Source organism: Protopterus annectens, chromosome 3.part1 (assembly GCF_019279795.1).
Source record: "Protopterus annectens isolate FY-2018-M chromosome 3.part1, PAN1.0, whole genome shotgun sequence".
Classification (NCBI taxonomy): domain Eukaryota; kingdom Metazoa; phylum Chordata; order Ceratodontiformes; family Protopteridae; genus Protopterus; species Protopterus annectens.
Genome location: NC_056732.1, coordinates 1,539,581,890 through 1,539,609,314, shown reverse-complemented (window position 1 = coordinate 1,539,609,314; position 27,425 = coordinate 1,539,581,890). Strand labels below are relative to the sequence as shown.

The following is a 27,425-nucleotide window of genomic DNA, read 5'->3' as shown; positions in this document are numbered from 1 at the left end:
CTAAGTATCCACATAATCTGAAATATTAGATTTAAAACAAACATCTGACATTAATCCATAGTGTGTACTCCATTAAGTGAAAGACAATGAGCAATGAATGTACTGTGCATTTAACCAACCTTCCAGTAATCTATAATGCAGTATTAGCTGTAAATGTACACAGATATAAATAAGGTACATCTAAACACACCTCTATGCTTAACAGACCACACAGACTTGAACATAATTTGCAGATGCTCATGCCTAAGCAGAAAATCCATCATACATATTTTCTGGTGCCTGACTGTTGAATGTTCAGAATCAGTAAATGTAATCCTTTGAGGTGTAACCAATAAGTGCAGATAAAGAGATCTATGTTAACTCCAAGATCATGGAATGTCCAAGTACACCACCACCAACTTTGCATTATATTACAGTTGTCTACAACTTAGTAGGATCAAAAGTGTAGAGAGCAAAGCTCCCACATTGGGGTGGCAAAGCCCTCCTGCAACAATGCCTGAAAAGTTTAAGACTGCATTTTAGAATTTGCAGTTATTCTGGGTGCATCAGTTTATTTTTCAAAGTGTCAGGACTCAACTTGCTGTGTTTCGTTCTTCTGATATTCTGTGATACAATAATAATATAACACATTGTTTATTTTACATATAATATTGATTCATACATCATATAATATCACATCATATCAAATCCTGGGATGTTATTGCAGTGTGATAATTATATTAAATCATTAACGATGCATAGCAAGTCATAAGGGTGCTGGCATTTCACAATAGCAGATAACATACCTCTCAATTATAAAGACCTTTGTAGAATGTTCAAATTTTTTTGCCCCATATTTTTGTCTGTTTCTCAATAAAATTGTTGTTTTCTGGTAAATTATTGGCAAATCATAGGATTGAAGTCAGAAAATAATGGTATATATTTGAAATTTGGACTTCATACTCCTCATAAAATTCATGCTAATGCAAAACCTGTTATTGTATCAACTTTCTAAGTTTGTAAGAGCAATATTTAAACACTGTCCCTATTTTTGTGCTTTTGCCCTGAATTATTTATGGCTTTGTCAATATTTCCTGTTCTAAGAGGTTGAGAGGTATGGCAAATAACGTGGTGATGTTAATCTAAGCTGCATATAAATCTGGCTCTGAAATATTTGTTATTCTGCATATGTGTATGCGTGTCATGTTAGAATTATAAATATTGGATATAATGAATATATATATATATATATATATTAGGGTGAGTATATGCCTATCTTGAAGTTTTTGCCAGTTCATAATTAAATAGGGTACATAATAGGATGACCATTGCTTAGTCTACCTGCTGAGCTAATAAGCAAACAAGTGAAAAAAATAGATACATTAAATTATTAAATAAAATCAAGTTATATAAATGCCACATGCTTTCAAAAAATCAAATCATACCTACTTATTCTCAGATGTTAGCACTAATGTAATATGTCATAGTATTTGATGTATATTTCTATTAAACTATAGAATTAAAATGAGATAGTTTAAATTTATTTTCTGGGACAGTATTTAACAATTTCTCAAAATTATGAAGTGCATTTTCTGTGCTTGAACATCATAAATGCAACTACATGTTCATTGCATGGTTATAATAATAATTGCATTGTCACACATGGTTATTTCAAATGTGTTTTATTTTACAGGCAGAGGTCATCCTGCTCATTAACCTTACCGGTGTCGCATTTTCAGGGCATTCTGTTCTTTGCAGTGCTGTGTTAAGCAATAGAGAAATCACTTGTTTCAGCAACCATGGAAACAAATACTGTGTAAGTAAAAAATATCAAAAGCTTCCTATATATGATAACATCCCTGTCAGAGCTGAACAGTCTTTTGTTTGTGATTAGTGAAATCCAGTGACATAGCTGTATACATTTTCCAAAACAGGTACTTATATGTCATGCACATTTTCAGGAATTACATTTCAAATTATGAAATTCATGTAGGTCACACACTGAAATGTAACTTTAATTTATACAGCTGTTGAACCAATAAGACTGGCTGTGTGCAAAGTCCTTTTTCCGGAACAAACTGGGAACAGTGGCCTTGTTAAGTAAGGTGCTTGGAGTTGCCTAGTTTGCAATTTATGACTGGATGGTTTCATATCCATAACCTAAATTCAGTAAGGCCCTACTAATTTTAATGCTATTGACTGCCAAAAAGCCATTGCTAGGAAATAAAAATAAGAAACAAAGTTTTGTTTTTTTCATCTTGGGAACTGCAGAAAAAAATTCCTTCACCGATGCACTTTAATAGGTGTTTTTCCGGACAGGCAATAGTTGCAAAAGCATGTACAATTTTAATAGGTGTTTTTCCTTTTGTGAAATTTGTCAGAGGACAGGCAATAGTTGCAAAAGCATGTACAAATTTTGTATTGTTTTTGACTAGTCTAAGAAAAGCCTTCACTTTTCTTTTATTGGAGGCTGGTGTAAGCCATTTTTATGGCATCTCTTTTTTTCTACTTCTGGGTTCATAGGTTCATAAATAAAAGGTTACTAGGCTAACTGTCCTAGAGTCCTTACAAGCCTAGCCATATTTATTCCAAGTTGACCCAACTGTTGGTGGTTAGGTGAGTGAAGTTCACAGAGGTAAAGGTCTATCGTAGTTAATACTGACTTCCTCGGTCCAGGAGGGACATGTGTGCCACCCCAGGAGTGAATTTGTGGTCACCCATCCATTGATCTAGGTTGTGTTTGAAGAGTATCAGGGAAGGGATCTATTTCAAGTGAAATGGAAGCTTGTTCCAGAAAAGTGATAGTCTCTCAGAGATGTATCTGTCTCTCAATCATGAACTGTTCATGTCAGAGGCTAGATTAAGATCCCTGGAGCAAGTGACCCTTCTGCAGTTTGATTTACAAATATGTAGCATTTCCATCAGGTCCGGGTCAGGGACTGCCTTGTAAGCCAGGCACTGGTCATCCCTTTACAACCTATAGGAGACAGCATACAGTGACAGGGCTTATAGTCTTTGCATGTAAGACTTGTTTTGTTTTCCTGTAATTTTTTGTTGAGAAATCTATGTAGTCTCTCCAATTGCTGCAGGTGTCTTGTGAGGTACATGTAAATGGGAGCATTGTACTCAATTATTGGTCTGTCTGATGAGGGATGAGTATAATGTAATTATAACATCCTTACATCTGAAAGTGATGCCTTTCCTTGTACGATGTGCCACACAGAAGGATTTTCTTGCTACTGCGGATATGTGATGGCCAAAGTTCAGATTGCTATCAACCTGAATACCGATATCATGTACCACTGGGTCTACACTTAGGGAATGCCGCCTATAACATTATTACCAGGGATGTCAGCTTTTTCAAAGGGAATAATAATACATTTTTTCATTTATCTTCAATTATAGGTTCATAGGTAGGTACTAGGCTATTGGCCCTAGGGCATAATTAAGCCATGCCAAAATGTTTCGGCTTGTGCCTCCCATGTGATTTAGTTACCTGCGCCTCTGTTGAGCAAGGCCATAGAAGTGATTCCCGGGGTGAATTTCCTGCTCCCATGGCTAATAATGCATTTTTTGCATTTAGCTTTAATCCTTTGCTTTGTCACCAATCATTTGTCTGTGTTAACCCTGTCTGCAGTATACTAACATCATTGGGGGACTCAGTGATTGTACCCAGTTTGCAGTTATCAGCAATCTTGGTCAGCCACAGGCTGTCCAAGTTTGCCTGGACGTCTGAGAAATAAATTCTGAACAGTAAGGGGCCCAGCTCAAAACCTTGTGGTACGCCACTGGTGACAGTTTTTTTTTTTTTTGCTAGAGGTGAAGTCACCCACTTTGACAGTATGCATCCTATTGGTGAGCCAGTAGTTGGCAACTCATCTGGTAATGTAGTGGTTCATTCTCAATTGGGAGAGTTTCTGTACAATACCTGAGTGAGGGATTGTGTCATATACCTTGGCTAGGTCAAGACAGGTGGTATGCACAATCTTTCCCTCGTCCATGGTCATGTGATTAAACAGGTTCCAAGTGGGTCTGCTAGGTCATGTTTTAAGTTGTTTAAAAGGCAACCTGGGATGTTGTCTAGCCCTACTGGTGCAGTGTTTTTGGCCTTAGAGATCACCAAGATGACCTGCTCTCTTGAGATAATAGGCTGAAAAATGGTGGCAGGTATACTTTGGGGGATGACTAGAGGGGACAAAGGGGTGGTGTTAGCTTCAAATCTGTCAGCTAGCAGGTTGGCTGTTACCTCTGGTTGAATATCAGTGGAGCCATCCACAACCAGTTCAGCACATAGCTGGGTATTCCCTTTTAGATCTCAGATGCATTTAAAGAATCCCTTGTGATTATCCTTAGCTAAAGAGGCTATTTTACTTTGTAATTAGCTTTAAAGGACTTGACAAGATCTAAAATGTGTTTGTTTATGCTAGAGAGGCATTTCGTCCTCTGCTGAGCCAGTTCCCTCTGGTTCTTGGACTTTATTTTCATTTTCTTATTGTATAGTCTATTTATACTGGTGTTCCACCAGGGTGGCTTGTTTTTTTGGCAATAACTGGTTTTAATCCAGTTAGGTACATCCAATTCTATACAACTGCTTAAATGGTTATACAGGATATTGGTGTACACCACTGTGTAGGAGTCCATGTTATCTGCATTAGAGGGGACTTTGAAACTTCTTGTACTATCACTTAGTAGGAGGTAATTTGTCTTTGAAAAATTCTTAAGTGTTTCTGAGCTCAGTGGGGTACCTTGTCATACAATTGCATCGAACAAGACTGAGTTATGGTCTGATCTTACCAGGGAGGATATCCAAAAGGAGGACTGACATGCTCTCCTATGTTAGTGAGTACTATGTCCAGGACATTTGATCTTCCTGTGGGTGTACTGTCTAGCTGTTCCAGAGCATTTGCACTGACAAAGTCCAAAAACTTCTGAGCCAGCATGTTTGTGGTCATGTATGTTTCCCAGTTGATGACAGGATAATTAAAATTACTCATGAGAATGGTGTTGAGCTGTATGGCAAGTGACTCCATTAGCTCCAGGTATGTGGTATGCCTTTCCTGTTTCATGGTGAGGACCTATAACTATCTTAGATGAGGGGCTGTAATGCCAGTACTCTGGCCGAGCAATCAAGGAGCCTCAATCCTCACCACTAACACCAGAGAGGGTGTCTCATATATATGAGGAAAGGATAACGAATACACACAGTAAAGTGTAATTTGCCTTAAGAGCACACAGAGATCACAGTCAATCTGGGGCTGGTCACTCCCTTGCTCTCCAGGTCCCCAGTAAGACTCCCCACTGGCAGAGCTATAGGGTCCAGATCTTAGCCAGCTAGGTAAGCTAAAATCTCCAGCACCCTCTCTGTCCAACCAGTGCTTCATGCCCCTGCCCAAGTAGCTCACACACACACACAAACACACACACACACACACACACACACACACACACACACACACACACACACACACACACACATACACACACACACACGCACGTACACACACACACACACACACACACACACACACACACACACACACACACACACACACACTTTGAGATAAGAGTTTATACAACCATACAGACACTTCTGGAGAAGCCTGGCACATGTTCCCCAGCTATGACCCTTTTACCCAGACTATACGGTAGTACCCTGCCACCACCCAGCTAATATTTATCAGCTACTCAAAGGCCCTTAAAATGGTGTCCAATTATTACTGTGCAATATTATTATCCAATTGGTAGTATAACTAAACAGTTAACACTTGTTAGAGTGACTTGGTACAGGATCCTTATATGCATGCAGTGTACTCTTAGAGCTTAACTTATCTCTACACAAACCAGCCACAGTTAAAAGGTTTTAAAATATTTAATAATAAATAATTAAAACCACAAGACAATACTTTCTACTGCACAGTACTAGTCAAGAGTTTAGAGATCACACATAAATACTTAAAATAATTCAGTAGTACAGTTCTGACATCACAGAAAAACACTTAGTCTAATATTTCTAGTTCCTAGCTATTTCTAAAAGAAAACACAAGTCTAAGATAACTTACATATGAGCAAGACAGTGCTGTGAGTTGGATAGTCAAGACAAAATGCTTAATAATCTCTGTTTCTCTCTGTTTAAATTGAAATTGCAGTTCTGATAAACATTACATCATTCGTCACCCTTCCTGGGATTCCCCAGCCAACAGAAACTGCATCTACATTCTTTTACACCTAGACAGAAATCAAAGCAATAAAAATACATTTGCATGTTTAAATTTAGCAATCTAACTCTTGGTTAAAACAATAGAAAGAATGTGCTAGCCCAGACAGAATGACTCTGAATCTTCAACTTCAAAGGACAGGCATGAAGTAATTTTAACTTCAAAGGGCAGACATAAAATGCTTGTCTTGAAGTCCAGTATTTCACATCATATTCTTTCATTTAAGAAAACAAGTCTGTAGTTCAACATTCATATTTACAAATGATAGAATTATCTGCATATTTCTATTGGCCAGGATGGCAGCCTTCACACTGCCTATAGTTAATTGGACATGGAGTAGCTTATGATAGTCATACTGTTTGACCAGTCTAGAGTTGTACTTATTCTTAATGAAGATGAATACACCTCCTCCTTTGGTTCTTTCCTGCTCAGTTTGTGGTCTGAATGTATGGAAAGCATTGTAGCCCTGCACAGCCGGGGTGTTTTCCTCACCTTTGAACCATGTCTTGGTGACTGCACAGACATCAGCATCTTCCAAAGTAAGGAGTACTTTCAGAGAGGGTTCAGTTTCTTGTTTAGACTCCTAGCATTAAGCAACAGTACCTTCAGTTTATGTAGATAGGATTTTATTATGCTGGGAGGTTGGTTATTTTGGCAATGCCTAAAAAGGCACAGTGGGGTGGATAATGCCATTGTCAGTATCCAAACACCTAGACAAAACAGGTGCAGATCATCTCTGGCAAAGCAGCATGGCCTGTTGACCATGTCATCTCAGGCTGACAAATATTGGATCCTCTTGGACTGACACCAGAACCCAAGCCAATTGTTAAAGTCAATCATTTTGTTTGTATTGTGGCATCTTCCTTGGAGAAGGTAGAATGCTGCTTAAGGTTAGGCTTATACCTGCCTGTGGCACATAATCTGAGAGGTCAGTCATGTCTCTCTTCATTTAGTCCACTGAGGTACATCTCAGGTCATTCAACCCCACATGGACTATGATGGAGTCATACCAGTACTTGTGGGTGAGTGACTTGAGTGCTTGAGTGACTTGATGGGTCCTAGCACCTGACAGACATCTAACTGTAACCTGCTCTTTATCCAGCCTGGTGAGGGGAACATCTGTGTGTCTCATGATGGAGTCACCAATGACCAGTACATCAGGTTTTTGATGTTGCACCTTATGAGCTTATTTGTCGAAACAGTGGTGTGTGTGCTATTATGTGTCATGGTTGTTTTTTGCATTGTTATGTGTGTAAGTAGTTTCCATTTAGGAGGCCTCTGACCTTTTACTAAGCTACTAGTGAGTACCCCACATAGGTGAGTTTATGTGGGTTATTTAATGTGGGAAGTGTGTGTGCACTGACAAACTGGCATTCAATTTGCCCTTATGTAATAGTCTTGCCTCCAGTTTCATAGTGTAACTACATCTCTCACATAATGCATTTGTTTGTTTCAGGAGTACATTGTTATCAGTATACAAGAGACAATTGCTACATTGCCTCAGGATGCCCACATCTATCAGGTTGGTCAAAGAGATGATGGGAAACATCCCATCCATGATAGCAGGCTTGTACTATATGTATTATTAGGAAAGGGAATGGGTTAGTTTGACAGGACTGTGCTTGCAGTGCCAGTACAATAATTTGTGTATGCTAAGGATAATCAATAAGACAACGCTCATCACATAGCTGAGTTACTCCTAGAGCTTGGAAGGGTGTCACTGACAGCTGTTTAGGAAAAACTGAGCTTCTATGATTTTGCGTCTAAACAGGGCATTGCTAACTGCCACTTCATGAGGAGCAGCACAATACGAATGTGAGGCTTAAATACAAGCAAATAGAAACAAAACTTAAGCTAATTACCAATCAGGAAAGCAAACAATAAGCCTTCCACCAGCAATTCCCAAATCAGACAGATTAGATCAACATACCTGTCCTACAAGGGTGCAGAAAAACACCTTCTTAATATAGATTAGCTGGTTTGGAGCCCAAGTGTCACAAGACCATACAAACTACCTACAACAGTCCTACAACTAACATATACAATGTAGTACAGTGCAATTAACTATTTAAAGCAGCAGCAGACAGTACATTTTTTTAAACTGCTAAAGTGCAGTCATAGTATATAAGAGAAGTGAAAAAAATACATAGGGCCAGTTTGTGTGCTTCACAGCTCAGATAGACCAGGTTAACACATACTGCCACTAGATGAATAATCCCAGTCCTCCTAATGTAAAAGCACATTAAAGGAGTGCCCAGAGTGAAATGCTACCACAAACAAACGTAAAGATATGGATACAACAGTGTACTTTAAACAGCTTATAAAAGTATTTTTATTCAATAAAAGTATTTTGCTTTGTATAAATTGTCTTGGCAAAGGTGATTTAAACCTGTGATGCCATCTTGGATTCCCAAAGCAGCTGTCTGTACCCCTCTGGCCTTCAGTATACCTTGCAATTTCCACAGCCACTGTGAACGGGTTGCTCAGCCATTCCCCTGCTACTGGTACACAGCAGTTTTTACCTGTTCTAGCAACTTCATGAACCTGGCTACTAAATGATAAAAGCAAACAATCATCCTGAAAGAAAAAGGACTACAAAAGCATTTTAAACCCATGGAAATTTATCTATAAGCTCACAGACACCCAAAATATTATCACCTGGACTGCTTCGCCCTGCACTAACGTACAGTGCTGTGAAGCTGGAACCTAAATTAGGCCATAGAGGACAATACATCACCTGAATAGCTACAGAACAACTGCAGTGTAGGTTATTCTCCTATATTCTGTACACTGTTTTAAAAGGTATTGACGGTAAGGCAAGAGGCTAGCACACTATGTGACCTCCCCCCATTACAGCTCACATCCAACTCAATAATTTTCCAGCTTCCCTGCACTCTATCAGACTCTATAGGAACTCTGGTTACTCCAGTGTACAAGGTATCTAACATACTGACCTGGATGAGCTGCAATCTACTGATTGTTTTTGTGCTTGCAGTCAGCCCCAGTTCATCCCAACACCTCCCTCCCCTTTCTAAAACATCAAACCCTAATAAAATGTCCCTCCTTAATAATAAGACACCTAACCCAAACAGCCATGTATATCATCTCTGCATCACTGCTAGTAGTTTTCTACTCCCTCACATCATACTACACACCATTACCAGGCAATCATTCTCCTCCCTCCCAAGCCTACTCTTTGTCTCATCTCAATAGTCGACCTTACACTCCCATATCTCCAAACCTCTTCAATGCCAGCCACACAAACTGCCACACTAAGAAAACTCTACCTCTATCTACATCATCCCACACCTATCAAAAATACACTAAACTGCTTCACAAAGCTGTAAAAAAATGTAGAAATTAATCGGACTACAACGTGAATAAAATACTATTATTTTTATTAATTAAAACAGATCACATAAGCGCTTTCATCTCTCATGGAGACTTCTTCAGATAAAATGCACTCACATTCATCATCTTATTTATAAACTAGCTGAAGTTCATCAACCAATCATGAAATGCTAGCAATTAAAAAATCCCCTGTGTTAAAGGTGTACAAAGCACCTATTCCAATCACAAGTACTTGCAAAAACATTTTTCAAAATAGAATAAACTATGAAACATAAATAAAATACATAAAAATCATGTTAAATTCCTTTAAAATTTATGTTAACAAATCTGCTTTTTCACTCAGTATGGGTTTGAGAGATACTTGGTCATTCAGACCTGGGAGGATGATGCATTTAGTTGCAACTGCCAGGCAAGTTTTCTTTTTAACAAATGTCTTTGCCAATCAACACCCCTGGAATGAATCTGCACTTTTTCCAGTATACCAAAGCTAAACTTAACAAAATTACTACACACAACAGAGTGCCTGTACAATGCATTAACTTCCTTTTTCTTCCTAATCTCATAAAAGTGCTCATAAATTATTGATTTCAAAGCTCTGTCTTTCCAACATAATATTCTGAGCAACTGTCAGATTTAACTAGGTACACTAGTTTGTTGGTATTACAATTCCCTTTCATAAAGGAAACCTTAGTATGTAAAACATTGTCCAAAAACAGTGTTTTCTCTTTCATAATGTGCATACAATATGCATAACTACCACAGGATGTGGTACCAGTACCAACATTTTTGTCTGTTTGTTTAACATTTTCTAAGACATGTTTAAACTTCCTACCAGTTTTGCTTACAAAAATGGGTTCATGCCCAACCAACTGGAAAACTTCATTATTAACCTTAAAAATACTTCACTTCTTCTTTATAACTTCCCTAATCTCTTGGGAATAAACATTGTGTTCCAATACTAGGGCTTTTTTGTATTTGTTGTCTCCCTTGTTCCTATTAGTAAACTCCATCCCTAGCAGGGGTGGATACTTGGTAACTCAACCTTTCCTTACTTCTTCAAAAATACTATCCACCATCTTCTGGGGATATTTCCTTTCTATAAACATTTTCTTCAGTATGTCAAACTCCTGGTCCAGTTCTTTAATATTAGAAGTCATTCTTGCCACCCGTATGGCCTGACACTTTACCAGTCCTTTCTTCTAATGTTATGGATGGTTACTACTGTAGTGCAGGTATGCATTACAAAAGGTTTCTTTCCTATAAAGGTTGGAAATGAATTTGTTGTACCATTGGGAAATCTTAACATCCAAATAACTAATACTCAGAAAGTTCCAAGAATGTGTAAACTTAAAGTAGCCACTGCTACCATTCAAATGTTTCATAAACTCACTAATTTGGTCTACTGTACCATTCCACAAAGTACAAATATCATCCAAAACCCTCACATAAAGATGTAGGTGTTTGGCAAAGGAACTCTTCAAAGTAAATTCATCCTCCCATCTCACAGCATGACAATATTGACATAGGTGGGGGCACAAGCTGCCCCCATCACAAGTCCTCTGATTTGCTGGTAAAATTCACCTTCAAAATGGACAAAATTATTGTCCAAAATGAGTCCCATCAGCTCAACTAAGAGCCTAATATCTTCTGAAAGGGAAGAAAATTGTCGCATGGAATTATAAAAAGGTTCCATTCCCCCAATTTTAGGAATACTAGTAAAGAGGTCCACTACATCAATAGTGAGGAAAATAAGCCCTTCCTTCCATAAATCCTGTTTTAATTTTCCTAAAAATTCCCAAGAGTCTTTCAGGAGATGGGGGTCTTGGTCACTACTTCTTTGCACCATTTATCCACAAGAATGGCCAAGGGATGCATCTTACTCCCCCTACTAGTCACAATAGGCCTAAAAGAAGGTTTGTCAACATTCTTGTGATACTTTGGTATACCAAAAATATTCTGTATCACTGGCTTTTAATGTTGTAAAAATTTGTAGGTGTCCACATGTATCCTATTTTCTAAAAAAGTATTCTTCTAAGTAAAAATCCAACCTTTGACAGGCTATCATAATCTCATTTTTCGAAACAGGGGAATAGGTATCAGTATTATAAAGGAGGGAGGTAATTTCATTCTTATAATAGTCTGTTTTAAAAATAACAGTCCCCCCTCCCTTGTCAGGTTACATCACCCTTAAGTCATTACACTTTCTAATTTAGGTCAAAACTTCTTTCTCCTTTTTTGTTAAATTACACCACATTTTTCTTTTTGTCAACATACAGTTGATATAACTCATTAGTAACCACTAAGGGGTGTAGGGGGGATTAAAAACACTATTTCTCTTAAGTGTACTTTGACTGTTACCTGTCTCACTGTTCACATCCTTGTCTTTAAAATATAAACTAAAGTTAATTTTCCTCAAAAATAACTTTAGTTCAATAAGTGAGTCAGCTATATTAACTGGCCCAGTGGGCACAAACTTGTATGCCTTTAACAACAACTCAAAATGGTCTTTTGTTAACTCCACACCGGCATAGTTATACAGTTTGAAGTCCTGATAAATACCAATGAGCCCCTCATTGAGAAACCTAATTATTTCATCATTGTTGGCCCTTTGTTGTGGTGGTCCCACCTCTGCTTGTTGTGTGACTGTTGCCCCGAATCCACCATCACCTGTGTTTTTTTGGCTAGTCGTTCTGACCTTCTCACCTCCTGAAAACCCTGTGCTTCTTCTAAAAAGGAATCAAATTCCCCTATTGTGTTCCCAATTTCTTGTCTGTTAGGGTCAGGTTCAGAAAACTTGGAAAATCATCACTGGAAGCAGTGACTTACAAGCAGTTTTGGGGAAATCTCCTAACTTTTTATATAAAAAAGTTAACACCATCAAGAGTTTATTAGAGATGGATGATACTAAAATGTCTCTTCCTTTCAAAGATAGACCTAACGGTATGTATAAATGTTTTAGTTGTAGTGTATGTCGATACATTCACGAGAAACCTTATGTCTGTTTACCACACCTGAAATATACTATTTCTATACCAGGGAGATTTAATTCTAATACTTTAAATGTGATATGCATTGCTTTATGTTCTGGATGTTCAACCTTTTATATAGGCCTGACTATTAGACAACTGAATAAGTGTATAAAAGAATATTGTTACACTATTAAGAGTAAGGATGAAAATAATGTCTTATAATGACATTCTGTTCTTTGTAATTTTTATAAGACATTTTCCTTTTCTATTCTTGAACACATTGACAAATATTTAAGAGGTGGCAATATGAAAAATAAGGTAGAAAGGAGAGAGACTTTGTGGCAACTAAGGCTACGGGCTGATAGTCCCCCTGGTCTAAATGATACTGTTAACATAAAATGTTTTTTGGTAGACAGAAAAACAGTTTTATGAAGGTGATGCTTGGAATTTTTTTTATTTCACATTTCATGTTATTTTATTGTTTTTTAACAAACAGAAAAACATTTTACTTTAAATGTTTAATGACTAAATTCATGTAATTAAAAATCTAGTGAGTGTGTATACAACTATGTAATTAACTGTGTGTGTGTGTGTGTGTGTGTGTGTGTGTGTGTGTGTGTGTGTGTGTGTGTGTGTGTGTGTGTGTGTAAAAGTTATATATTTGGAAGTTTTAAAAGTTTTGTATTTCTGAAGAAGTCTGATTGACGAAAGTGAGGATTAAACTGTTTTTGTGCTCATAGGTTCATAGGTAGGTACTAGGCTATCGGCCCAAGGGCCTATGTAAGCCTAGCCAGCAATGTCCCATAGCTTATACCACCCAAGAAAGTTATTTTCCTGTGCCACTGTTGAGCAGAGAAGCAGAAGTGATCCCCAGGGTGTATTTCCTATTTCCCATCCACTCATCAAGATTTTTCTTGAAGAATGCTAATGAAGAACTTTGCTTGACATAGATGGGTAGCTTGTTCCAGAGTATAGGAAGTCTCTGGGACAGGAATCTATCCCTACAGTGTATCCTGTTTATTGTGGTGACATGGTTTAGGTCCCTAGAGCGTGTAGCTCGGAGGGATTGAGATTTCTTTAGGTGTAGCATGTCCAACAGCTCTAGGTTTGACATAGCTTTATATGTTAGGCAGAGATCACCCCGGAGTAGGTGATATGCTACGGAGTAACGCTGGAGTTTTTTGAGGCGGCCAGTGTAGGGCATTTGTTTGAGGCCAGTAATCTTCTTTGTGAGGTACTTCTGTGGCCTTTCCAGTTGCTGCAAATGTCTTGTGAGGTACATTCCAAAATGGGTGTTGTACTCTATAATGGGTCTAATGAGTGACAAGTAGAGGGGAACAATGACCTCTTTTTTCCTGGATGAGAACCCTTTTATGATGTGGTGTGCCACGTAGAAGGACTTCCTGACTACTGTGGTGATGTGACTATCAAAGGAGAGACTACTTATCCACCTGGGTCCCAAGGTCTCTTATCACGCATTCGGTGTTAAGTAGATTGCTGCCTATGTGGTAGTTCATGGGTACAGAGTTTTTACCAAAGGGGATGACAGTGCACTTTTTGGAATTGAGATTGAGGCCATGGCTCTGACACCAGGCATCTGTCTCAGTGAGGCCCTTCTGCAGGATGTCCACATCATTTGGGGGCGTGACTATGGCTCATAGTTTGCAGTCATCTGTGAAATTCATCAGCCAGAGGCCTTCTGTGTTAGCCTGTACTTCAGAGAAGTAGATACCAAACAGGAGAAGTCCCAGGACGGAACCTTGTGGTACTCCACTTGTCACTGCTTTGAAGTCAGATTTGGAGTCTGCAACTTTTACAGTGTGGGTTCAGTCAGTGAGCCAGTTGGCAACCCTTCTTGTGACATAGGGATTTATACCTAGTTTAGTGGGTTTAGCTATAATTCCAGAATGGGGGATGGTGTTGAAAGCCTTGGCGAGGTCAAGATAGGCTGTGTGAACCACCTTACCCTCATCCACGGCTTTGGTGACTGCCTCAAAGAAGTCGATCAGGTTCAGGAGGCATGATCTGCCTTTCACAACCCCGAACTGGGTGGGATCCAGAGTTTGGAGGTTACCAATGTCTTTGTTTATGAGTTACATGATGATATGTTCCATGGCCTTGCAGACCAGGCTCATCAGGCTAATAGGTCGATATTTCCCGGGATCAGTGGTGGCTCCCCCTTTGTGGAGTGGGATAACTGTTGCTGTGCGCCATTCAGTGGGCACAAAGCCTGATGCGAGGCTATTATTGAACATGGTGCTTAAGTGGGGAGCCAGATCATTCTGAAGTTGGTGTAAAATGCAGCCTAGGATGTTGTCTGGTCCCATGGATGCTGTGTTTTTGGCTTTAGAGAGTGCAGCTTTTACCTGCGTAGTTGTGATAACATGGACTCTGCATTCTTCCTATATAGATATGGGCCCTTTAGGGGGTGAGAGGGGGGTAAAGTTAGCACTGAACCTATCTGTCAGGATGTTGGCAATATCAGTTGGTTCTGTAGTTTTCATGCCTTTGTGCTGTAACTCAGAGCAGATCTGGGTGTTGCCATCTAGATTCTTGACATAGCTATAGAATGCTTTGTGATTGTCCTTGGATTTAGTGGCGATTTTGTTTTCATAGTGGCTTTAGAGGATCTTATAAGGGATCTCAGCTTCTTACTGAGGCTGACCAGGGAGCTCCTCCACTCATGGGATTTTACTCTCTTTTGCAACAGTTTCTTCCTTTTGTTGTACAGTTTGTTTATGGCAAGGGACCACCAGATCGGCTTCCTTTTTTGGGGGGATAGGGTCTTGGTTCTGTTTGGGATAGTATGATCCATTCACTCATCTAAGTTCTTATAGAGTGCATTTGTCTTGGATTCAGCAGTTGTAACTGTATTGTCCATCTGCATGGGTGTCATGAAGTTCACCACTTCTGTCTTAAGAACCATGAAGTTGGCTTTGGAGAAATTTTTTACTGTGGTTTCCTTAATGGGGGTGGGGGCGGGATGTGGTTTTTGGTCTATTTCTACACTGAGTGCTGTTTTTTGGTTTGTTAAAGTTAAAACCCAACGTTGTTACAATAATTTTGCATTTTGTCTCCTTAAAGGGCAGACAGAGATTATCTCTCACAAATATGTAAGCACAGCTGTAAAAAGGCCTGTTCTTTCAATCTAATGTTTATTTACTATTTATTTATCTTATGTTGACCAAGTTAGTCTTACTAGGCCAATAGCCTCTTTTCAGGGGGACTAAGGTGGTATTTATACTAAAAGGACAACTTAGGCTATGACACTGGAGGATCTTCTGCTTTTTTCAGTGAGTACCATGGGATGCTCAAAGGTTCATAGGTAAGTACTAGGCAATTGGTCTTCAGACCATTTCAAGGCTAGTCAAAAATTACTATTCAAAATGTCCCTCTAGCCCCAAGGACTGTAATAAAAGATAGACAGGAAAAAATTGAGGCTGCCTGTCTAATTATCTAGGTTTACCTTGAAGGTGGCAAGGGTGCTATTCTGCCTGACATATAGTGGAAATTTGTTCCAGAGGTGAGGGATATGTTGGGATATGAATCTATCATATCAGTCTTTCTTATTCATCTGCCGATGAAGGTTTAATTCTTTTAAGCCTGTATTTGATGTACAATTTGTTCTGTGAAGAAACAGGAAATCAAATAGGGTTGGATCTTTCGTGGCATGAAAGGCTAAACATAGATCTTCATGGAGGAGTCAGTAAGAGACTGATTACAGAGAAAGGGCTGCAAGTATTTCCTGATAACTACGATTTCTTAGGACACTGATCTTTTTAGTTATGAATCGCTGAGGTTTCTCATTTTGTGTGATATGTTTAAATAAATACATGCTAAAAAGTGCATTATATTCAAAAAAGGGTCTGATAAGATATGACTCAAGGGAATTGAAGACTTTTTTAGATTAGTGGAGATGTCTTTGGAAATTAGATGGGCCAGGTAAAAGGTTTTCTGAACTACTGTGGAGACATGATGGTCAAATGATAAGGAATTATCAACAAGGGTACTCACATCCCCAACTCAAGCAGATTGGAACACAGTTTAACATTTCATCTGAAGTACCTCTTTTATACCTTCATAATGGGATTAACTTTAAGAATTCTCTTTGCACATATTTAAGTGGCTTGGTATGTATAACAAGAAAAATTATATTAAAATATAGATCTGATACAGATACTATAAATTTGCAGTGAGTGAACTGGATCATGGATAGCCATTGTTTTAAACAGTAATACTACTTTCATATTTGCCCTGAAGAATATCTGACAAACACGATCTTTAATTATTTAGCATTATTCATAATTGCTATGTCCTTTATGATCCTAACGTGCTTTAATTCTCTTTCACACAATCTTACAAAGATCTTATATTTACATATGGAAATGCCTAATTTCTTACCTGTGCCAGATGACCATTTGCCAACTTGTATAAGATAAATAATTTAATATAAATAAACTCACATGGCCATGAAGGAGTATCACTCTGTGGACTATAGCATGTGGCAACCTAACTGGTGCCTTATTCATTACCCTAATCAGGGTCTTCAGCTTAGTGGATCATTAATATCTCACATGATTTATAAAGGTGTTAGCTCACAGACAAATTAGTGGTTCCAGGACTTCAGCACACACAGATCCTGTAAAGTAAAAGTCAACTCCTCCCTCTCATATGAAGCCACCCAACAATCTGTTTTACCACAAGGATCAGTACTTGTCAGTCACATTTTCTCAGTCTTTGTAAACCAGCTATAATATGAATTCACAAACCTGCAACTTTTATTTTACATTAATGATACTGTCCTGTTTAGATCTAGCCTAAGCATGAAGCCAAACAAAACTCAACAAAAAATGAACTTTCTTGACTTGGACAATTGTCTCACCTTAAAAAACTCATATTCAACCATACAAAAATTAAAAAAAATAAATTAAACATGATCTTTGGGAAAACAAAAGCTTTTCAAAATGCCCTTATATTATTGAGATTTGAGACCAAGAAAATCACAGCATAGAGACCACCACTTCTTTTAGATACTTGAGCATATGTCTATATGTACCCCTTAACTTTTAAATACACATTGCCAACTAACTCCTTTTCTGGGCCATATACTTAGGATTTGGCTATATGTAACCTCAAATAGAGATTGCCAACTGCCTCCATTTCGGGTATATATATATATATATATATATATATATATATATATATATATATACATATATATATATATATATATATATATATATATATATATATATATATATGTATATACATATATATATATATATATATATATATATATGTATATATATATATATATATATATATATATATATATATATATATATATATATGATTCCCTTTATAATCTCAAAATAAAACCAAAATCGCGAAATTCAAAACCACAAATGTCAACAAAACACTACACCACACATGGAAACACAAATACACCTACTTCCCAACACTACAACAAAGCAAAACAGCACACACAAACACAACAAAACAAACATACACACCCACCCTTCCTATAAGCAGGAGGACAAGCCCTCCTGCACCCCCACACCCCCACTACTTATATATTGTAACTCCGAGGCCGCATAAAACACCGAAAGTCAGAAAACCCACAACCACACATTCTACACCCCCTTGCACAAACACACATCACATACATACAAACACAAGCAAAAATAACAAGTTATGCTGAAGACCTGTTGTACCAAACCAGATAAATACGAAAAATGAAGTACAGGTCACTGCTGAAATCTTCTTTGTTGAATCTCCTTTATTGAATAATCCTTCATCAGACATAATACAAAGTAACAAAAGCAGCCATATTTCACAGATCATCCCATCATTAAGACCAGGTGGTCTATGTGCTCTTAAATCTACTATCCACTTAGATTCAGCTAATGCTGTTCTATGCTGAATGTCCCCCCTCTCATTGGTAACAATGCATCTGAACTTAAAAGTGTGTGTAGGATTGGTCTCTATATGTCTGAATAAAGCATTGCTCACTTGACATGTTATAATATTACTAATATGCTGTAAAATCCAGACCTTCAACATGTTGTTTGTCATACCTACATAAAACTTTCACATTGTTCACAATTGGCCATATATACTAAGTGTTTTGTCCTGCAAGTGCCCTCCTTTAAATATAAAAAGTTTGTGTCTTGTCTGTCACTATTAATATATTGACAGGCCTTGCAGTTGCCACAGGGATATGTGCCTGCTCTAATATCTATTGTAGGTCTCCTATTCAAATATGTTTCCTTACATAACAGGTCCTTAAGATTGTTGTTTCTCCTATAATTAAACATAGGACGTTCTGCCACTATGTCCTTAAGACTAATATCACTTCTTAGTATATTCCAATTATTCTGAACTATATTACATATGTCTTTAATATTACTACCATACGTAAAAAGTATTCTAGGTTGTTCCTTCCTGCTACTACATAATCCTGTATCTATTTGTCTGCCACTAATTCTTTCTTCCTATGTAATATATTGTTACTAACTTTACTAACCATGTTCCTCAAAATGTCCACTCAGCCTAGAAAGTTCCTCGTCACAATAAGTATCTTCAGAACATACCCTAGATATCCTACCCACTTGGCTCTTAACAATATTGGGAAAGATATACCCAATTTTTTATGTAGGTATGACAAACAACATGTTGAAGGTTCGGATTTTACAGCATATTAGTAATATTAGAACATGTCAAGTGAGCAATGCTTTATTCAGACATATAGAGACCAATCCTACACACACTTTTAAGTTCAGATGCATTGTAATATTGCTACCAATGAGAGGGGGGGGACATTCAGCATAGAACAGCATTAGCTGAATCTAAGTGGATAGTAGATTTAAGAGCACATAGACCACCTGGTCTTAATGATGTTTTACCAATTAAACCTCTTTAGGAGTAAGTGATTGGATGATCTGTGTTTTAAATATGGCTGCTTTTGTTACTTTGTATTATGTCTGATGAAGGATTATTCCGAAAGCACTTACTTTTAATAAAGGAGATTCAACAAAGAAGATTTCAGCAGTGACCTGTACTTCATTTTTCGTATTTATCTGGTTTGGTACAACAGGTCTTCAGCATAACTTGTTATTTTTGCTTGTGCCTTATATATTTCTTGGTAACGTTATGCCTGCTGAACATGCTGTATACAACAAAGATGACAGCACCATCATTTCGTTTGATCCCCTTGGAGGCACTGTTTATGGTAAATCAGAGGAAAGACTGATACCCTGGGCTTGATTTGGGCTTTGGTGTCCAGAAGGAAGGATTACAAAACAGGAATATACCTGCAGCAGTAGACAGAGCCTTTGAGGACTTATTAAAGAGTGGAATTTCAAGGCAGGTAATGCAGTGCCTGCAATGGCAGGCATTTCATCTTGAAGCTTGTTTAACATATGGTATTGTCCCCAGTATGAGAGTCCTGTGCATGCCAGCACAGGGCGACAGATACCAGACTTACTAGCACAGTGGCAGGCTCTCAATCTGCACACCAGTATGGAGTATATGTTACTGATCAAGTTTTTTCACCAGAACTGGCGAAGCAAGAAGTAACATCATTATTTTCATTACAGACTGACTTTCCAGACAGTAAAAGTAAAGAAAGAATTTCTACTGTTATGCTACAATTATCTAAAGAAGCTGACAAACTTAAAGACATCAAATTAGGTAAAATCAGGAGGGATCACTCGATTTTACCCATGGTAACATCTTTGTCTGGCCCAGATTCAAAGAACGAGCAACTGAAACAACTAGACGAGTGATGATGACAACCGAGCCACAGAGGCGGAGTCAGCGGTACACACAGAGGCAAGCACTTGGCCATCGGTACAGTTGCCAACAAACCGACATTGTCTGCCCAAACCAACATGGAGTCGAGTTCTACTGATAGTCCATTTCATACTATCAGTAATTTTGGGAAGATACGATTAACATGCTTACAGGCAATGGGATAGCAACTACTACCCCAGCAATAATGACATCCTGGCATTCCAACAGTGTTTCTCTAACAGCGAAACACATATTCCACCGGAAGAACAAACACAGATTCAGGGGACCTTCTAGCTCCACAGTGGTGACAGTCAGAGTATTCACCACAATGAAACAGGGAAACATATGCAGGGCTCTGCATTTTTTGGGAATCTACCGCACCGTGTGGAAGAAAGGAGCAGGCAAGAGGTCCCTGCGAGGACAGAAATGCAGACCGGAGGACTCTGCAGTGACTAACAGTATGTCTGATGGCATTGTATACAATTTATCTCAATTTGTGTTGCGATGAGCTAGAGATTTTAAACAAGGGTTTGACCTTTGTCCCTAGCAACAAGTGTGTATACAGCGATATTATATTTGATTTGATGTTGTTCTGTAGGAGCGTGATGTTAAAATTGATTTTTAATAACCAAACTCATGGAGCCATAGGTCCTAGGACCCTAGCACATTGCTCCCAATTTTACACCCACACTTAACTTGTTCATGGTGAGAATGACCTTTCAAAATTTTGAGGAGAGAAGTGCTAATAGATATTATAATCTTACACCGACACAAAGGACTGCTTTACATGGCCTTATGGACAAGAAAGAAATCACCATTAAGATGGCTGACAAGGGGGGAGCCATCGTTGTATTAGATACATGTTGGTATGAAAAGAAATTGTTAGACACACTTTAGATGGAGCATATATACCCATCAACCCTTTACAAGTTAGAATGATCATAGATAATGTACATAGTCAGTTAAACAATTTATTAGAGAGGGGTTTGTTAGAACATGAAGTCTATGAGTTCCTTAAGGTAGATAAACCAGTTACGCCTGTATTCAAAGCCATGCCCAAAATACACAAATCATTGATAGACCCACCACTCAGACCCATTGTCTCGGGAGAGGGTGGGTCACTGAGAATTCTATATGGTTGGAGTTTACACTTAAACCATATTTAGAACAGATAGATAACATTCTAAGAGATACAGGGCATTTCTTGGGGCTATTAGCTGCGGCTACCAAGCCCAAGCACGGTGGATTATTGATGGCTACACTAGATGTCAACAGTTTGTTTACTGTTATTGAACCACAATATGGGATAACAGCAGTGGGTGAAGTAATAAGTAGATTGGGAGCAACTGAGCATATAGTGGAGAATTTACTAGCCTTGGTATTGAACAACAATGTCTTTATAGGACCAGGGTCCATATAGACAAGCACAGGTAGCTATGGGCACCTGTGCTAAATTTGGTTATGTCCAAATGGGAAACCAAGGAAATTCTTAATAATCAGGAATGGAATAAATATATAGTTTTGTATGTCAGATTTGTGGATGACGTTTTTATTTTGTGGGATGGGGATACTTCCACCTTTGAGAGGTTTTTAGCCTTTCTCCACACCACCACTTTTTTGACTTTTAGTGCCAAAACTTCCTTTACTCAGATAGAGTTCCTGGATGTTTGTGTGGAACAGAGTAACCTTGGTTTCACCTCGAAATTGTTTAGGAAACAATGTTGGCAAAATGCATTGCTATCCTATGACAGCGGCATATCTTTCCCAATATTGTTAAGAGCCAAGTGGGTAGGATATCTAAGATACTTATTGTGTTCTAGGCTGAGTGGACATTTTTGGATAGGGGCTATGAGAGGAACATGGTTAGTAAGGCGGTTAGTAACAATATATTACATAGGAATAGGCCATGGATGCAAGGCCCTGTTAGTGGCAGACAAATAGATACAGGATTATGTAGTAGCAGGAAGGAACAACCTAGAATACTTTTTATGGTAGTAATATCAAAGACATATGTAATATAGTTCAGAATAATTGGAATATACTAAGAAGTGATATTAGTCTTAAGGACGTAGTGGCAGAACGTCCTATGTTTAATTATAGGAGAAACAACAATCTTAAGGACCTGTTATGTAAGGAAACATATTTGAATAGGAGACCTACAATAGATATTAGAGCAGGCACATATCCCTGTGGCAACTGCAAGGCCTGTCAATATATTAATAGTGACACTGAATATAAACACCCCGACAAGACACAAACTTTTATATTTAAAGGGAGGGCTACTTGCAGGACAAAACACTTAGTATATATGGCCAATGAAAGTTTTATGTAGGTATGACAAACAACATGTTGAAGGTTCGGATTTTACAGCATATTAGTAATATTATAACATGTCAAGTGAGCAATGCTTTATTCAGACATATAGAGACCAATCCTACACACACTTTTAAGTTCAGATGCATTGTAAATATTGCTACCAATGAGAGGGGGGGGGACATTCAGCATAGAACAGCATTAGCTGAATCTAAGTGGATAGTAGATTTAAGAGACAGGCTGGTGTGTGATGTTTACCAATTAAACCTGCTTTACACAAAAAACATTTTAAGGGTTTTAGGAGGGAGTGACTGTGTGATCTGTGTTTTTTGCACATTGCTACTTTATTTCTTTGTATTATGTCTGATGAAGGATTATTCGAAGAAGCGCTTACTTTTAATAAAGGAGATTCAACAAAAGATTAGTAGATTTAAGAGCACATAGACCACCTGGTCTTAAAATGATGTTTTACCAATTAAACCTGCTTTAACAAAAAAGGCGGGCTTTAGGGATAAGTGATCTGTGTTTTAATCTTTTGTTACTTTGTATTTGTCTTATGTGTATTATGTATGATATCTTATTATTAATAAAGCCGCTAATAAAAGGAGAAGGAAGTATTTCAAAGAAGATTTGGCAGTGTATTTCAGATACATACAAACACCACCACTCTCAACATTGACAAACTCACACTTACATACCTACTATAACTGACACCTAGAATTCCCCAACACACTCACATACACACAAACCCTCCCCAAAAACCTTAAAAAACATAACACTTACCTAATGCGCCATCAGTACTGTGGGTTTGACATTTCCGAGTTTGATATTCTGCAGTTTCGCACAACTGCAGATTCGATAATTTGGTCTCGAAATACTAAAATTCGACATTTCACTATTTCAAGATTCCAAAGGGAACCCATCTATACATGCACACACACACACACATATATATATATATATATATATATATATATATATATATATATATATATATATATATATAAATATTTATATATATATATTTATGCATATGTATATATATATATATATATTATATATGCATATGTATATATATATATATATATATATGTATATATATATATATATATGTATATATATATATATATAGATATATATATATATATAGATATATATATATATATATATACATATATATATATATATATATATAACACATATGTATATATTTATATATAATATAATATAATATATATATATATATATATATATATATATATATATATATCCTATATAGATATATATACTAGATCTAGATATTGATATCCCAATCTCAAACTGCTAGAGCACCTATAGCCAAAAGTGCTTTTTTCCAACACAGATATTATTTGTTACTATTTACCACTACTTCCAGTAAAAGAATCACAACTCTATAATATCCAGCAAAATATTCTGCTTCATAGATAACTCCTACATAAAGAACACCACTGCCTATAAATTACTAAAGCCAAATAGCTGCCTGTGGTGCAAATAGCACACCTCCAGCTAAGCTCACTGATACACAAACTACGCCATCAGGACACTCCATGCTATCTTTCTCCACTAGGCTGCTCATAATTACCTGAATCGATAACATCAGAAATCATTCTAAATCACACACAGTTTTCCATATGCCCAGAACTAAACTCCACTCCTCTGATCATAGTTTTTCTTTTCTCACATACAAACTTTAGCAGTCTCGACTTCCAGCCTAAAAAATGCATCCTGTTGCACAAAATTTCAAATAATACCTGCATAATTATGGCAGATGCAAGTACTGCAATGCATATCGTACTGCATAATCTAAACCATAAATATTCACTCTACCCCTGGCTGTCCATGTTTTACAGATTCACTATACCCTAATGTGACTCTTCCCTAAATATATGTATATTTTATTAATATTTTGAAATAGTTTATAGACAACAGCTTCTTACTTTGCTTGATACACCTATATGGTCTTTGCTTACATATACATTGAGTTCTTACCAGTACATTTTAGTAACAACTGTCAACTTCATAATTTTCTAGTGAATACGTACTGTGCATTTGCCATCTCCCATTTAATATCTAATTAGTTTCTGTTGTACAATAATTGTGATCATTTACTGTGTTTGTAATGTCTACCAGGTCTATATTAGAAGATCGAATGTTTAGGTGATCGAACACCTAAACATCGATCTTCTAATATCGAAAGCAAAAAAACGGTGAACGGCTGATTTAACGTAGGGAAAGATTTCTCTTGGCTGTTTGCCGGAGTTTGCGATTTCCCTACTGTTGAGCGATCTTGGAGTTGGTATATTTTGTTAGGCAGGTGTGGGGGGCACAGCCTCCCACTTAATTTAGATGTAAAGTAATGTTTTTTGTGTTGTGGCTGAGGGACATGTTTCTCTGGGATGTTTTACATTGTGCGGTTCGATATTAGAAGATCGATGTTTAGGTGTTCGATCACCTGAACATTTAGTCTTCTAATATAGACCCATGTCTACCATATTGTATTTTAGTAATTTTTTTTTTGTAGTTTACTTGTAACCTTTTTTGTTGTACTATCCAATCTTGGCTGGCTTACAATTGATCATTCTATACCCCAGTAAACAAACAAAACTAAATACATGATTATATCAAGGTTTGAAGTTACCACAGCTTTTATATTAAAGTCATCAACATACCTGACTTATATATATATATATATATATATATATATATATATATATATATATAGATAGATATATATATATATATATATATATATATATATTAGTTGAAAACACTAAATTACATAACATAGGCCCCAGCATACACTCTTCAGGGTCTCTTGAATTTTTAGTGCATTCAGATAATAATAAACCCATAACAAAAACTTTGTTTAATCTTTTAATCATTGTGATATCCATTTTATGACATATTTATTAATACTTGTTTAGCCATCTCTGAAATTATTTCATAATGGGGAAATGTATTGAATATCTTGACCAAGTACAAATATACAATCACAGAAGTCAAACCCAAGTGATTTGCCAGATTGATCATATCATAAAACTGAGACAGTCAGATAGAATAACCTTTTAAGTAAGCATGCTTAGATATATCAGAATTTTTTTCAAGTATTGTGTTCAAATAACATTTGATGCACAGGTTGAAGCAATGAGCTGTGTTTCTTGTGGTACAGGGTTTGATTCGCTCACTGGCCTATGTGGCCTTAACCAAGTCACTTAACTTGACAATAACTGAGAATTTGGGCTGTGCTCCACCATGATTCCCTGGACAGCAAGCCTAGTAACTACTTATAAACATATTATTCAATAGATAGATTTCGAAACATTTGTCCTTAATAAATACCGGACTTACATGTTTATAATTACTAGCTAAATCTTTTCTTCTGTCTTATACACATCCGATTTCTTTCAATTTGCTGGCATACAGTGTTGAATATTTATTTGTACAGAAGTAAAACAAGGTTATCTCCCATCATTTTATGAAACTGACTGTGATATAATCCATTCCCATGGTACTTATACATTTAACGGATTTAAACAAAAATAAAAATACTAATGTTGGCATGTTCCACTATCATCATGGTACACTTGTAAAATACATTTTTATAATTAATGAACTCTAATTTAATATTTTGGTGTCTTATTAATATCAGTGACAGTCCTTGGGTCACTATTTCCTTCTTTTTCCCCTCCCTGAAATGTCTATAATTGCTGTGCCACATTGGACTGCCTATATAATGAAAGTCCAATTGGCTCCCCTGCTGCTGAGTCCATTAATTGATTAGTTTCTATAAATAGTGCAAGAGTGAAAACTCGATGTAGCTTTTTATATTCCAGAGGTGGATGTTGAGAAGTACTTATTAAATATAAACAGTTGTTATGGTTGCTATGCTCACAGGAACCCCCTATCAGAATTGAATGATGAAGTATCATTAAATAGTGCATTAAAATTGTGGGCAACTAAATAATAATTGTAATTATACTCACAAATTATTCTAAGATAAGTTTTAGATTATTCTTGTGTTTATGTATGAATGTGATACATTTTTGGCTTCATAGCCTCATGTGATGAAGTTCTTCTATGCAAGGAAGTAGATTTTTGAAGGATATGTTCTGAAGAAGTCTTGTATTACAGGAGATGAAACCACATTTTTTTGTTTTTTCAGTAAATGTAGGATTAGTGCAACTTGGCAACATTTCTTTGTTTATTCAGTTTGTTTGTGGGTCAGCTTTGAACCAAAGAATATCAGTGTGGCTGTAACATTTAATAGATTTCAAACTCAGAAGTATAGCTCTAACATAAAAGTATAGCATTGTGCACCATTTTCAATTGCTTTGTTTCTTGTTAAACAAGAATTATTATAAACTGATGAAATGATGATATGAACGTATTTTGAACTTTTTGGCTATTAAAGAAGCACCCATTTGTTGTAAATTTTTAATAGACTAATATAACAGTGGGTTTGTCTTTGCACTTTAACGTCTAGTAAGGAATTTTATTGTCACATCCTTCAATAATTTCTTTTTGAAGCTGGCTTTAGATGTTTCTTTTTTCACCCCTGGGTAACTTAGTAATCATGTTTAACCTCAATTTCTTATACTTTGTTGAGAATTTCATTTGTTTCTTATTTTAAAATCTCTAAAGTCTGTTGTTAAACCATAAAGGAATTAATTGTGTTTATTTTAAAAGTTAAAAGTAAAGACCATGCAGAGACCCAAATGGATGTTAACAAAAGTCAGCCCACACTTCCTTTCATTATTGGGCTATAAAATACCATGGTACTTTA

The 27,425-nt window shown here is 36.9% G+C and overlaps 1 protein-coding gene across 2 annotated transcripts in view; it reads left to right on the top strand.

Moving 5' to 3' along the window:
- LOC122798556 overlaps positions 1-27,425 on the top strand; it is an 892,023-nt gene that overhangs the window by 626,757 nt on the left and 237,841 nt on the right. For both annotated transcript variants that reach the window (XM_044067611.1, XM_044067610.1), the window contains exon 5: positions 1,673-1,795. In XM_044067611.1, the coding sequence (XP_043923546.1) occupies positions 1,673-1,795 (123 nt within the window). The remainder of the gene's footprint in view (positions 1-1,672; positions 1,796-27,425) is intronic.